Source organism: Chlorocebus sabaeus, chromosome 9 (assembly GCF_047675955.1).
Source record: "Chlorocebus sabaeus isolate Y175 chromosome 9, mChlSab1.0.hap1, whole genome shotgun sequence".
NCBI classification, from domain to species: Eukaryota; Metazoa; Chordata; class Mammalia; order Primates; family Cercopithecidae; genus Chlorocebus; species Chlorocebus sabaeus.
In genome coordinates, this window is record NC_132912.1 from 18,696,368 (window position 1) to 18,712,532 (window position 16,165).

Sequence of the window (16,165 nt, forward strand, 5' to 3'; positions counted from 1 at the left end):
CTTCTTGTTAAATTTGTTTCCTCTAGAATCAAGGCCATCAAGCAACAGATGGTCTTACAAATGGAACCCCAAATGAGCTCAACTAACAACTTCTACCAAGGACCCCTGGACCGACCTGCTGGCACTTTCACTGGCCTAGAGAGCTCCCCTCTGGAGGACACCACAACGCAGGGCCCCTTCATCGCCCCATCCAGCAGGAAGTAGCTAGAGGGATCATTGGCCAAATTCCCAACAGCAGTTGGGGTGTCCTGTTAAGAGGGGGATTGAGAGGTGACAACGTGCTAGCAGCCCTCGCTCTTGGCGCCTCCTCGACCTCGGCATCCACTCTGGTAGTGCTTGAGGAGCCCTTCAGTCCACCACGGCACTGTGGGAGTCCCTCTCTGGGCTGGCCCAGGCCGGAGCCACCTCCCTCTGCTTGCGGGGTGGTGTGGAAGGAGAGGCACAGGCACTCGCGGGCCAGTGCGAGTTCCAGCGGGCGCAGGCTCAGCGGGCCCGCACATGGAGCAGCAGGCGCTGCCGGCCCAGGGCAGTGAGGGGCTTAGCACCCGGGCCAGCAGCTGTGGAGGTTGCGCCAGGTCTCCTAGCAGTGCCGGCCCACCGGTGCTATGCTCAAATTCTCGCCAGGCCTCAGTTGCCTCCCCACGGGGCAGGGCTCAGGACCTGCAGCCTGCCATGCCTGAACTCCCCGCCCAGCTCCCGCGGTGGGCTCCCGCGCAGCCTGAGCCTAACCGACGAGCACCACCCCCTGCTCCACGGTGCTCAATCCCATCACCACCCAAGGGTTGAGGAGTGCAGGCACAGCTCGGGACTGGCGGGCAGCTCTGCCCGCAGCTCTGGTGCAGGATCCCATAGGTGAAGCCAGCTGGGCTCCTGAGTCTAGTGGGGATGTGGAGAACTTTTATGTCTAGCTAAGGGATCGTAAACGCACCATTCAGCACTCTGTATCTAGCTCAGGATTTGTGAATATACCATTCAGTACTCTGTATCTAGCTAAGCTATTGGGGACTTGGAGAACTTTCTGTCTAGTACTCTGTGTCTAGCTAAAGGACTGTAAACACACCAATCAGCATTCTGTGTCTAGCTCAGGGTTTGTAAATACACCAATTGATACTCTGTATCTAGCTAACCTAGTGGGGACCTGGAGAACTTTTCTGTCTCGCACTCTGTGTCTAGCTCAAGGATTGTAAACACACCAATCAGCACTCTGTCAAAACGGACCAAACGGCTCTCTGTAAAATGGACCAATCAGCTCTCTGTAAAACAGACCAATCAGCTCTCTGTAAAATGGACCAATCAGCAGGATGTGGATGGGGTCACATAAGGGAATATACAAGTCAGCAGTGGCAACCTGCTGGGGTCCCCTTCCACACCGGTGGAAGCTTTGTTCTTTTGCTCATTGCAATAAATCTTGCTGCTGCTCACTCTTTGGGTCCACGCCGCCTTTATGAGCTGTAACACTCACCATGAAGGTCTGCAGCTTCACTCCTGAAGCCAGCGAGACCACGAACCCACCCACTGGGAGGAAGGAACAACTCCAGGCGCGCCGCTTTTAAGAGCTGTAACACTCACTGCGAAGGTCTACAGCTTCACTCCTGTCAGTGAGACCATGAACCCACCAGAAGGAAGAAGCTCCAAACACATCTGAACGTCTGAAGGAACAAACTCCGGACACACCATCTTTAAGAACTGTAACACTCACCGTGAGGGTCCACGGCTTCATTCTTGAAGTTAGCGAGACCAAGAACCCACCAATTCCGGACACACTAGGAGCTCCATGAGAAGAATCAGCTAAACCAAAGACCAGAGAAGTTTATGAGAGAATCAAGGTATGAGACAGTGAGAAGAGCCTTCTAGGCTGGGAAAAACCTCACAGACTGGTCAGAAAGATTACCTATGCAAAGGATCTCATATTCATTGGATCAGATGGTGGGGCAACTTATGTCCCAGGGCACTATTGAAAAGAATAAAGCAATCAATCTGCAATCAGTGGAGGGTAATGGTGCTTTGTAATGCCAACTGAAGCACACAGTTTAACACAAAGAGCAGGGAAAGAGACAAAGTGAGCCCTGCTAAAACTAAAACCACTGTGATCCCAGGATTACTATGCCCATGTCAAAAAAGCCACTGAAGAATGACATCTCAGCTGCACACGCTGAAGGAATACAGTTTACCAAAATAGTGGAGCCATGACACTAAACAAATAAGCAAACTATCACCACAAGCCTGGGGAGGAGGTGAATTAGCATTCAAGTTGTTATAATGTATTTGTCAGGCCTGTGAGCCGAAGCTCAGCCATTATAACCCCTGTGACCTGCACACACACATCCAGGTGGCCTGCAGGAGCCAAGAAGTCTGGAGCAAAGAAAAACCATAAAGAAGTAAAACAGCCAGTTCCTGCCTTAACTGATTAACTAAAATTATACTATTTTACTATTGTGACTCGTCCCTGCCCTACCTTAGCTGATCAACTTTGTGATGTTCTTCTTCTGGACAGTAAGTCTTATGATCTCTCCACCATGCATCTTGTAACCCCTCCTCTGCTAACAATAGATAACCACCTTTTACTGTAATTTGCCCTTACCTACCCAACTCCTATAAAGCAACCCCTTCCCCATCTCCCTTTGCTGACTCTTTTTGGACTCAGCCCACCTGCACCCAGGTGAATTAAAACCTTTATTGCTCACACAAAGCCTGTTTGGTGTCTCTTCACACGGACGCGCTTGACAGTATTACCTAAAATGTGCCGGTTTTCAGTCAGAAAAAAAATAAGAGATATGCGAAGAAAAAGGAAAGTGTGACTGACCCATTGGTAGGGGAAATAAAAGCTGCAAAAAAAAGTTAACTTTGAGAGAGTTTAGCTGCCAGATTTAGTAGGCAAAAACTTTAAAGCAGCCAATAAAAATATGTTCAAACCATTAAAGCAAAGGAAAACATGCTTAAAAAAGTAAAGGGAGATATGGTCGTCATGTTTCATCAAATAGAGAATATCGACAGAGGGAAATTTTTAAAAAAGAAAATCAAGATGTTGAAAGTACAATTCTTAAAAATTCCACTAGAGGGGCTCAATCAGTTAAGCTGACAGAAAAAAATGAGTGTACTTGAAGACAGATGAATACAGATTACGTAATCTTGTAACTGAGTGCTTGCATTTTTCCAAGAAAAAAGGAATGAATTACTATTTTAAAAATTATTTTCTGTTATCTTCTCCCCTTTCCCCATTCCCGTTTGTTTCCTACTTAGCCCTTCAGAAATGCAAATTTAACCTTTTACACACTTTCCCCTCACCAGACATTCTCTGCAGGGCAAGTTCTTCTAACTAAGCCTCCAAGACACATCTCTCCTAGAGAACTGACAGTTAATTTGCAGAACAAACCATACTGGCCAGCGAACTTTCACCCCCAGGAGGTGGTCTTGAAACTTCCACCCTCTAGGGGTTGCCACTCTTGTGGGGAGTAGGGGGGACTTTCATCCACCAGGAGAACATATCCAAATCATGCCTGCTTGGCCACTTTTACAACTTATTTCTGCCCAGGAAGGTGCCAATTACACTGTTAGATTAGGCAGCAGCTAGCAGTGGGAGCCCTGCCCTTGTTCACTTCCCCATTTACCTTATAAAAGTGTCTGCTTTCTACTTCAAAGGTGAAGCAGCACATATAAAGGCAGGACGCTTTGTGCCTCATTCCCTAAGCTAGCTTTGGAATAAACCATTTTCCTTGTACCAGACCTTACTCTTGTTAATCAGACTCTAAATGCAGCATGCAGCTAACCTGCTTTTTGGTTACAATCTGAAGGTCAGAGAGATATAACAATGAAGACAAATTACCATAAACTTCAGAGAAATGTGTGACATTATTAAGACAGCTTAGGCATTATTAACACAACTTAGGTAGTCCCAAAAGGAAAGAAAGAAGAAAAGGTAGGAAAATATTCAAAAAATTATGGCTGAAAATGGCCCATATTTGATGAAAAGCAATCTACACATCCAAAAGAAACAACTAGCTCTGAGGTGGACAAATGCAAAAAGATCCACAATCAGATACATCATCGTAAAAATGTTGAAAGTCAAAAGCAAAGAGAAAATGTTAAAGGCAGCAAGAGAAAAACAACTCGTCATGTACTAGGGAACTGTAAAAGATTAGCAGGTGATGGTTAATCTAGAACAATGGAGCCTCAAAGATGGTAACATGACATATTCAAAGTACAGAAAGAAAAAAAAAAAAGAAAAACCTGTCAACCAAGAATTTAATATTCAGTAAAACTATCTTTCAAAAATAAAGACCTATTTCAAAACAAGTCTTTCAAAAGTAGAGACCTATTAAAAAAAAAAAAGAGAGAAGGACCTAACAGACATACAAATAGCCAACAGGTATATGAAAAAATGCCCAACATCACTAATCATCAGGAAAATGCAAATCAAAACCACAATGAGATATCACCTTACCCCAGTTAAAATGGCTATCGTAAAAAAAACACACATACAAAATAATATATGCTGGCAAAGATGCAGAGAAAAGCAAACTCTTTTACACTGTTGGTAAGAATGTAAATTAATACAGCCATTATGTAAAATGGTATGGAGGTTCTTCAAAAATAAATAGAACTACCATATTATCCAGTAATCCTACTACTGGGTATACAGAAAAAGGAATTTAAATCAGCAGGTCAAAGAGATATCTGCACTCTCATTTCACTGCAGCGTTATTCCCAACGGTCAAGACACAGAATCCATCAAGAAATGAATGGATAAAGAAAATGTGGTACATATACAAAATGGAATATCATTCAGCCTTTAAAACAAAAAGAAATTATGTCATTTGCAACAAAATAGATAAACCTGGAAGACATTATATTATGCTAAGTGAAACAAGCCAGGCAGTGAAGGACAAATATTACAGGATCTCACTTAAATGAGGAATCTAAAAAAGTCAAACTCATAGAAACAGAGTAGAATAGTGGTTACCAGAGGCTGGGGGAGAAAGGAGGAGAAAAGAATGGGGAGAAGTTGTTCAAAGGGTACAAAGTTTCAGTTGGACAGGAGGAGTAAGTTTTTGAGATCTACTGCACAGCATGGTGACTATACTGATGTATTTTGTTATTTCAAAGCTGCTAAGAGAGTAAATTTCAAATTCCCACAAGACAAGGATAAGTACAGTGATGGACATGTTAATTAGCTTGCTTTAATCATTCCACATTGCATACAAAATCATATACACGTCAAAACATCACACTGTATGCAACAAATATATATGATTTGTCAATTAAAAAGTAAGAAAATCAAAATATCTCACCTTCTGTGTCCTCCACCATATCAAGTTTAACCGCCTTTGTTCCATCAAAACAAAATGCCCTGATGGAATTCAGCCCTAACAATAAGGCATTCTGCTTTATTTTTTCTACTTTGCTGAAGATTTTATCCAGTGCTATAACTTCTCCCTAAAAAAAAAAAAAAAAAAAAAAAAAACACACACACACATACAGAGAAAAAAAAAAAAGAAAACTATAAATCTAAAGCAGTCAAGTCATAAAATCAATGAGAAAAACTGATGAAAAATTATGGTCTTTTCCACCATCCTCCCATCCCTACTTTAAAACCTCTATCCATTAACCAAATGTATGTGTCCGGAATTTATTCCTTCCATTGGGTTCTTGGTCTCACTGACTTCAGGAATGAAGCCACTGGATGGGTGCGGTGGCTCACGCCTGTAATCCCAGCACTTTGGGAGGCTGAGGCGGGCAGATCATGAGGTCAGGAGATTGAGACTATCCTGGCTAACACGGTGAAACCCCGTCTCTACTAAAAATACAAAAAATTAGCCGGGCATGGTGGTGGGCGCCTATAGTCCCAGCTACTCAGGAGGCTGAGGCAGGAGAATGGTATGAAACCGGGAGGTGGCGCTTGCAGTGAGCCAAGATCGCACCACTGTACTCCAGCCTAGGCGACAGAGTGAGACTCCATCTTAAAAAAATTAATTAATTAATTAATTTTTAAAAAAGAATGAAGCTGCGGGCCCTTGTGGTGTCACAGTTCTTAAGGATGGTGTGTCTGGAGTTTGTTCCTCCAGATGTTCAGATGTGTCCAGAGTTTCTTCCTTCTGGGGGGTTTGTGGTCTTGCTGACTTCAGGACTGAAGCCACAGACCTTCACAGTGAGTGTTACAGCTCATAAAGACAGTGCACACCCAAAGAGTGAGCAGCAGCAGGATTTATCATAAAGAGCAAAAGAACAAAGCTTCCGCAGTGTGGAAGGGAACCCCAGCAGGTTGCCACTGCTGGCTCGGGTGGCCAAGCTTTTATTCCCTTATTTGGCCCTGCCCACATCCTGCTGATTCATTTTACAGAGCGCTGATTGGTCCATTTTACAGAGCACTGATTGGTCCATTTTACAGAGTGCTGATTTGTGCATTTACAATCCTTTAGCTAGACACAGAGCACTGATTGGTGCGTTTACAATCCTCTAGCTCAACAGAAAAGTTCTCCAAGTCCCCACTCCACCGAGGAAGTTCAGCTGGCTTCACTTCTCATGTATATCCAATTTATATTAAATACTTGTGTCATTCCATAAGAAAATACACATTCTTGCCAGAAAAATAATCTTACAATGACTAGTTACTTTTAATCAACAAAACTCAAAACCAAAATTGTTTGTAATCTTCCCAAGAAACTTAAAAACATCCACTGGAGGCAAACATTAAAAATCACCAATTTGATGTGCCTTGTTCACCTCTGGACGAACACGAGCTAATGCTATTAGACAGCAGCCTAAAGTGCTTTGAGATGCAAACGAATGCTAGTTGTAAACTTGGTCATTTTAATATTTTCCAGCTAGCCACGTAAAATTCCTGTGAATTCTGGCAACCAAAACTGCAAAATATGAGCCAAAACCTCTGTATAGCATAGCAAAATATTCTGGTGTGGTATAAAACGCAGTTCAAGAAAATGTTATATAGTAACACTTTAAGTCAAAGTCAATAAAGATAAGAGGTAAAAATTTGGGAGTGTCAAGATACCTGAATAGAAACAGTTCCAGTCTGCAGTTCCCAGCAAGACCAACGCAGAAGGCTAGTGATTTCTGCATTTCTAACTAAGGTACCCAGTTCATCTCACTGGGACTGTTAGGCAGTGGGTGCAACCCATGGAGAGCAAGCAGAAGTAGGGTTGGGCATCATTTACCCAGGAAGTGTAAGCAGCTGGGGGACCTCCCACCTCCAGTCAAGGGAAGTTGTGAGGAACAAACTGTGCTACCCAGCCTGGGTACTATGCTTTTCCCATGGTTTTTGCAATCCACAGATCAGGAGATTCCCTCATGAGCCTACACAAGAGCCCTGGGTTTCAAGCACAAAACTGGGCAGCCATTTGGGCAGGCACTGAGCTAGCTGCAGTTTTTTTTTTTGTATGCCAGTGGCACCTGGAACCCCAGTGAGACAGAACTGTTTACTCCCCTGGAAAGGTGGCTGATGCCAGGGAGCCAAGTGGTCTCACTCAGCAGGTCCCACTATCACGGAGCCCAGCAAGCTAAAAATCACTGGCTTGAAATTCTCACAGCCAGAACAGCAGTCTGGAGTTGACGTGGGATGATCGAGCTTGGTGGGCATCCGCCATTACTGTGTCTTCAGTAGGCTGTTTTCCCCTGACAATGCTAAGGAAACTGGAAGGTTTGGACTGGGCAGAATTGACCACAGTGCAGCAAAGCGGTTGTGGCCACACTGCTTCTCTAGATTCCTCCTCACAGGGCAGGGCATCTCTGAAGGAAAGGCAACAGCCCTACTCAGGGGCTTACAGATAAAACTCTCATCGCCCTGAGACAGAGCACCTGCGGGGGGAGGTGGCTGTGGGCGCAGCTTCAGTGGACTTAATCTTTCCAGCCTGCCGCCTCTGAAGAGAGAAGCTGATCCTGACAAAGCAGATTCTCCAACCACAGTGTACCAGCTCTGCTAAGGGACAGATTGCCTCAAGTGGGTCCCTGATCCCCATGCCTCCTGACTAGGAGAGACCACCCAACAGGGGTTAACAGACACCTCATGCAGGAGAGCTCTGGCTACTAGCATCAGGGCAGTGCCCTCTGGGATGAACCTTCCAGAGGAAGGAGCAAGCAGCAATCTTTGCTGTTCTGCAGCCTCCACTGGTGATACCCAGCAAACAGGGTCTGGGGTGGACCTCCGGCAAACCACAGCAGACTTCCAGAGGAGGGGCCTGACTCTTAGAAGAAAAACTAACAAACAGAAAGCAACAATATCAACAAAAAAGACCCACCACCACAATCCCATCCAAAGGTCATCAGCCTCAAAGATCAAAGGTATATAAATCCATGAAGATAAGGAAAAACCAGCACAAAAATGCTGAAAATTCCAAAAACCAGAATGCCTCTTCTCCAAATAATCACAACTTCTCTCCAGCAAGGGAACAAAACTGGACAGAGAATGAGATTGACAAACTGACAGAAGTAGGCTTCAGAAGGTGGGTAATAACATACTTCTCCGAGCTAAAGGAGCATGTTCTAACCCAATGCAAGGAAGCTAAGAACCTTGATGAAAGGTTACAGGAATGGCTAACTAAAATAACCAGTTTAGAGAGGAACATAAATGACCTGATGGAGCTGAAAAACACAGCACGAGAACTTCTTGAAGCATACACAAGTATCAATAAACAAATCAATCAAGTGGAAGGACATCAGAGACTATTCATGCCTTGCTGATATAAGGCATAAAGACAAGATTAGAGAAAAAAGAATGAAAAGGAACAAACAAATCTTCCAAGAAATATGGGACTACGTGTAAAGACCAAAGCCATGACTGACTGGCATACCTGAAAGTGACAGGGAGAATGGACCAAGTTGGAAAACACACTTTAGGATATTATCCAGAAGAACTTCCCCAACCAAGCAAGACAGGCCCACATTCAAATTCAAAAAATACAGGGAACACCACTAAGACACCTCTTGAGAAGAGCAACCCCAAGACACATAATCAGATTTTCCAAGGTTGAAACAAAGGTTAAGGGCATTCAGAAAGGTCAGGTCACCTACAAAGGGAAGCCCATCAGACTAACAGCAGATGTCTCTGCAGAAACCCTACAAGCCAAAATAGAATGGGGGCGAATATTCAACATTCTCAAAGAAAAGAGTTTTCAACCCAGAATTTCACATCCAGCCAAATTAAGCCTCATAAGCAAAGGAGAAATAAAATCCTTTCCAGGCAAGCAAATGCTGAGGGATTTTGTCACCACCAGACCTGCCTTACAAGAGCTCCTGAAGGAAGTACTAAATATGGAAAGGGAAAACCAGTAACAGCCACTGCAAAAAAAAAAACACCAAAATATAAAGACCAATGACACTATGAAGAAACTGCATCAACTAATGTGCAAAATAATGAGCTAGCATCATGATGACAGGATCAAATTCACACCTAACCATATTAACTTTAAATGTAAATGATTAAAGGCCTCAATTAAAAGACACAGCCTGGTAAATTGGATAAAGAGTCAAGACCCATTGGTGTGCTGTATTCAGGAGACCCATCTCGTGCAAAGACACACACAGGCTCAAAATAAAGGAATGGAGGAATATTTACTAAGTAAATGGAAAGGAAAAAAAAGTAGGGGTTGCTATCCTAGTCTCTAGTAAAACAGACTTTAAACCAACAAAGACCAAAAAAGATAAAGAAGGGCATTACATAATGATAAAGGGGTCAATGCAACAAGAAGAGGTAACTATCCTAAATATATATGCACCCAATACAGGAGCACCCAGATTCATAAAAAAAGTTATTAGAGACCTACAAAGAGACTTAGACTCCCACACAATAATAATGGGAGACTTTAACACCCTACTGTTAATATTAGCTCAATGAGACAGAAAATTAACAAGGATATTCAGGACTTGAACTCACCTCTGGATCAAGTGAACCTAATAGACATCTACAGAACTCTCCACCCCAAATCAACAGAATATATATTCTTCTCAGAGCCACATGGCACTTATTCTAAAATCAACCACATAACTGGAAGTAAAACACTCCTCACCAAATGCAAAAGAATGGAAATAATAACAGCCTCTCAGACCACAGTGCAATCAAATTAAAACTCAGGATTAAGAAACTCACTCAAAGGGGCGTGCCCAAGATAGCCAAATAGGAACAGCTCCAGCCTCCAGCTCCCAGTGTGAGAGACACAGAAGACGGGTGATTTCTGCATTTTCAACTGAGGTACCGGGTTCATCTTACTAGGGAGTGCCTGACAATTGGTGCTGGTCAGCTGGTACAGCCCGACCAGCGAGAGCAGAAGCAGGGCAAGGCATCGCCTCTACTGGAAAGCTCAAGGGGGAAGGGAATCCCTTTTCCTAGCCAAGAGAAACTGAGACAGACAGCAGCTGGAAAATTGGGTAACTCCCACACTAACACTGAGCTTTACCAAGGGTCTTTTTTTTTTTTTTTTTTTTTTTTTTTTTGAGACGGAGTCTCGCTCTGTGGCTCAGGCTGGAGTGCGGTGGCTGGATCTCGGCTCACTGCAAGCTCCGCCTTCCGGGTTTACGCCATTCTCCTGCCTCAGCCTTCCGAGTAGCTGGGATTATAGGCGCCTGCCACATCGCCCGGCTAGTTTTTTTGTATTTTTTTTAGTAGAGACGGGGTTTCACTGTGTTAGCCAGGATCCTGACCTGACCTCAATCTCCTGACCTCATGATCCGCCCGCCTCGGCCTCCCAAAGTGCTGGGATTACAGGCTTGAGCCACCGCACCCGGCCTACCAAGGGTCTTAGCAAACGGCACACCAGGAGATTATATCCTACACCTGACCTGGAGGGTCCCACGCCCACGGAGTCTCCCTCATTGCTAGCACAGCAATCTGAGATCTAACTGCAACGCAGCAGCGAGGCTGGGGGAGGGACGCCTGCCATTGCTGAGGCTTAAGTGGCTAAACAAAGACACTGGGAAGCTCGAATTGGGTGGAGCCCACCGCAGCTCAAGGAGGTCAGCCTGCCTCTGTAGACTCCACCTATGGGGACAGGACACAGCTAAACAAAAAGCAGTAGAAACCTTGGCAGAAGTAAATGCCCCTGTCTGATAGCTTTGAAGAGAACAGTGGATCTCCCAGCATGGAGGTTGAGATCTGAGAACGGACAGACTGCCTGCTCAAGTGAGTCCCTGACATCTGAGTAGCCTAACTGGGAGACATTCCCAACTAGGTGCAGACTGACACCTCATACCTCACACGGGGGGTTACACCACTGAAACGAAGCTTCCAGAGCGAGGATCAGACAGCAACACTCACTGCGCAGCAATATTCTATCTTCTGCAGCCTCCACTGCTGATACCCAGGCAAACAGGGTCTAGAGTGGACCTCAAGCAAACTCCAACAGACCTACAGCTGAGAGCCCTGTTAGAAGGAAAACTAACAAACAGGAAGGACACCCACACCAAAACCCCATCAGTACGTCACCATCATCAAATACCAAAGGCAGATAAAACCACAAACATGGGGAAAAAGCAGTGCAGAAAAGCTGGAAATTCAAAAAATCAGAGCGCATCTCCCCCTCCAAAGGAACGTAGCTCATCACCAGCGACGGAACAAAGCTGCAAGGAGAATGACTTTGACGAGTTGAGAGAAGAAGGCTTCAGTCGATCAAACTTCTCAGAGCTAAAGGAGGAACTACATAACCAGCGCAAAGAAACTAAAAACCTTGAAGAAAGAATGGATGAATGGATAACTAGAATAATCAATGCAGAGAAGACTTTAAAGAACTGATAGAGATGAAAACCATGACACAAGAAATACTTGACAAATGCACAAGCTTCAGTAACTGATTCGATCAACTGGAAGAAAGCGATTGAAGATCAAATGAATGAAATGAAGTGAGAAGAGAAGTGTGGAGAAAAAAGAATAAAAAGAAATGAACAAAGCCTCCAAGAAGTATGCGATTATGTGAAGACCAAATCTATGTCTGATTGGTGTGCCTGAAAGAGATGGGGAAAATCGAACCAAGTTGGAAAACACTCTGCAGGATATCATCCAGGAGAATTTCCCCAACCTAGTAAGGCAGGCCAACATTCAAATTCAGGAAATACAGAGAACGCCACAAAGATACTCCTCGAGAAGAGCAATTCCAAGACACATAATTGTCAGATTCACCAAAGTTGAAATGAAGGAAAAAATGTTAAGGGCAGCCAGAGAGAAAGGTCGGGTTACACAAAAAGGAAAGCCCATCGGACTAATAGCAGATCTCTCGGCAGAAACTCTACAAGCCAGAAGAGAGTGGGGGCCAATATTCAACATTCTTAAAGAAAAAGATTTTCAACCCAGAATTTCATATCCAGCCAAACTAAGTTTCATAAGTGAAGGAGAAATAAAATCCTTTACAGACAAGCAAATGCTTAGAGATTTTGTCACCACCTGGCCTTCCCTACAAGAGATCCTGAAGGAAGCACTAAACATGGAAAGGAACAACAGGTACCAGCCATTGCAAAAACATGTCAAAATGTAAAGTCCATTGATGCTAAGAAGGAACTACATCAACTAGCGAGCAAAATAACCAGCTAATGTCATAATGACAGGATCAAGTTGACACAGAACAATATTAACCTTAAATGTAAATGGACTAGATGGTCCAATTAAAAGACACAGACTGGCAAATTGGATAAAGACTCAAGACCCATCAGTTTGCTGTATTCAGGAGACCCATCTCACATGCAGAGACATACACAGACTCAAAATAAAGGGATGGAGGAACATCTACCAAGCAAATGGAGAACAAAAAAAAGCAGGGGTTGCAATCCTAGACTCTGATAAAACAGACTTTAAAAAATCAAAGATCAAAAGAGACAAAGAAGGCCATTATATAATGGTAAAGGGATCAATTCATCAGGAAGAGCTAACTATCCTAAATATATATGCAACCAATAAGGGAGCACCCAGATTCATAAAGCAAGTCCTCAGAGACTTACAAAGAGACTTAGACTCCCATACAATAATAATGGGAGACTAACACCCCACTGTCAACATTAGACAGATCAACAAAACAAAAAGTTAACAAGGATATCCAGAAATTGAACTCAACTCTGCACCAAGCGGACCTAAGAGACATCTACAGAACTCTCCACCCCAAAGCAACAGAATATACATTCTTCTCAGCACCACATCGCACTTATTCCAAAACTGACCACATAATTGGAAGTAAAGCACTCCTCAGCAAATGTACAAGAACAGAAATTATAAAAAACTGTCTCTCAGACCACAGTGCAATCAAATGAGAACTCAGGACTAAGAAACTCAATCAAAATCACCCAACTACATGGAAACTGAACAACCTGCTCCTGAATGACTACAGGTACATAACAAAATGAAGACAGAAATAAAGATGTGCTTTGAAACCAATGAGAACAAAGACACAACATACCAGAATCTCTGGGACACATTTAAAGCAGTTTGTAGAGGGAAATTTATAGCACTAAATGCCCACGAGAGAGCTGGAAAGATCTAAAATTGACACTCTAACATCACAATTAAAAGAACTAGAGAAGCAAGAGCAAACACATTCAAAAGCTAGCAGAAGGCAAGAAATAACTAAGATCAGAGCAGAACTGAAGGAGATAGAGACACAAAAACCCTCCAAAAAATCAATGCATCCAGGAGCTGGTTTTTTGAAAAGATCAACAAAATTGATAGACCACTAGCAAGACTAATAAAGAAGAAAAGAGAGAAGAATCAAATAGACGCAATAAAAAATGATAAAGGGGATATCACCACCGACCCCACAGAAATACAAACTACCATCAAAGAATACTATAAACACCTCTACGCAAATAAACTAGAAAACCTAGAAGAAATGGATAATTTCCTGGACACTTACACTCTCCCAAGACTAAACCAGGAAGAAGTTGAATCCCTGAATAGACCAATAGCAGGATCTGAAATTGAGGCAATAATTAGTAGCCTACCAACCAAAAAAAGTCCAGGACCAGATGAATTCACAGGAAAATTCTACCAGAGATACAAGGAGGAGCTGGTACCATTCCTTCTAAAATTATTCCAATCAATAGAAAAAAAGGGAATCCTCCCTAAATCATTGTATGAGGCCAACACCATCCTGATACCAAAGCCTGGCAGAGACACAACAAAAAAAGAGAATTTCAGACCAATATCCTTGATGAACACAGATGCAAAAATCCTCAATAAAATACTGGCAAACCAAATCCGGCAGCACATCAAAAAGCTTATCCACCATGATCAAGTGGGCTTCATCCCTGGGATGCAAGGCTGGTTCCACATATGCAAATCAATAAACATAATCCAGCATATAAACAGAACCAAAGACAAAAACCACATGATTATCTCAATAGATGCAGAAAAGGCCTTTGACAAAATTCAACAGCCCTTCATGTTAAAAACTCTCAACATATTCGGTACTGATGGAACGTATCTCAAAATAATAACAGCTATTTATGACAAACCCACAGCCAATATCATACTGAATGGGCAAAAACTGGAAGCATTCCCTGTGAAAACCGGCACAAGACAGGGATGCCCTCTCTCACCACTCCTATTCAACATAGTGTTGGAAGTTCTGGCTAGGGCAGTCAGGCAAGAGAAAGAAATAAAGGGTATTCAGTTAGGAAAAGAAGTCAAATTGTCCCTGTTTGCAGATGACATGATTGTATATTTAGAAAACCCCATTGTCTCAGCCCAAAATCTCCTTAAGCTGATAAGAAACTTCAGCAAAGTCTCAGGATACAAAATCAATGTGCAAAAATCACAAGCATTCTTATACACCAGTAACAGACAAACAGAGAGCCAAATCATGAATGAACTCCCATTCACAATAGCTTCAAAGAGAATAAAATACCTAGGAATCCAACTTACAAGGGATGTAAAGGACCTCTTCAAGGGGAACTACAAGCCACTGTTCAGTGAAATAAAAGAGGACACAAACAAATGGAAGAACATACCATGCTCATGGATAGGAAGAATCAATATTGTGAAAATGGCCATACTGCCCCAGGTAATTTATAGATTCAATGCCATCCCCATTAAGCTACCAATGACTTTCTTCACAGAATTGGAAAAAACTGCTTTAAAGTTCACATGAAACCAAAAAAGACCCCGCATTGCCAAGAAAATCCTAAGCCAAAGAACAAAGCTGGAGGCATCACGCTACCTGACTTCAAACTATAATACAAGGCTACAGTAACCAAAACAGCATGGTACTGGTACCAAAACAGAGATCTAGACCAATGGAACAGAACAGAGCCCTCAGAAATACTACCACATATCTACAGCCATCTGATCTTTGACAAACCTGACAAAAAACAAGAAACAGGGAAAGGATTCCCTATTTAATAAATGGTGCTGGGAAAATTGGCTAGCCATATGTAGAAAGCTGAGACTGGATCCTTTCCTTACTCCTTATACAAAAATTAAGTCAAGATGGATTAGAGACTTAAATGTTAGACCTAAAACCATAAAAACCCTAGAAGAAAACCTAGGGAATACCATTCAGGACATAGGCATGGGCAAGGACTTCAGGTCTAAAACAACAAAAGCAATGGCAACAAAAGCCAAAATTGACAAATGGGATCTAATTAAACTAAAGAGCTTCTGTACAGCAAAAGAAACTACCATCAGAGTGAACAGGCAACCTGCAGAATGGGAGAAAATTTTTGCAATCTACTCATCTGACAAAGGGCTAATATCCAGGACCTATAAAGAACTCAAACAAATTTACAAGAAAAAAACAAACAACCCCATCAAAAAGTGGGCAAAGGATATGAATAGATACTTCTCAAAAGAAGACATTCATACGGCCAACAGACACATGAAAAAATGCTCATCATCACTCACCATCAGAGAAATGCAAATCAAAACCACAATGAGATACCATCTCACACCAGTTAGAATGGCAATCACTAAAAAGTCAGGAAACAACAGGCGCTGGAGAGGATGTGGAGAAATAGGAACACTTTTACACTGTTGGTGGGACTGTAAACTAGTTCAACCACTGTGGAAGACAGTGTGGCGATTCCTCAAGGATCTAGAACTAGAAATACCATGACCCAGCCATCCCATTACTGGGGATATACCCAAAGGATTGTAAGTCATGCTGCTATAAAGACACATGCACACATATGTTTATTGCAGCACTATTCACAACAGCAAAGACTTGGAATCAACCCGAATGTCCCT

General features: G+C 42.9%; 1 protein-coding gene across 6 annotated transcripts in view; it reads right to left on the reverse strand.

Moving 5' to 3' along the window:
* Positions 1 to 16,165, reverse strand: part of NSUN6 (NOP2/Sun RNA methyltransferase 6) — a 107,759-nt gene that overhangs the window by 50,274 nt on the left and 41,320 nt on the right. For all 6 annotated transcript variants that reach the window (XM_037983382.2, XM_008002433.3, XM_073018769.1 and 3 more), the window contains one exon: positions 5,289 to 5,433. In XM_037983382.2, coding sequence (XP_037839310.2) covers positions 5,289 to 5,433 — 145 coding nt within the window. The remainder of the gene's footprint in view (positions 1 to 5,288; positions 5,434 to 16,165) is intronic.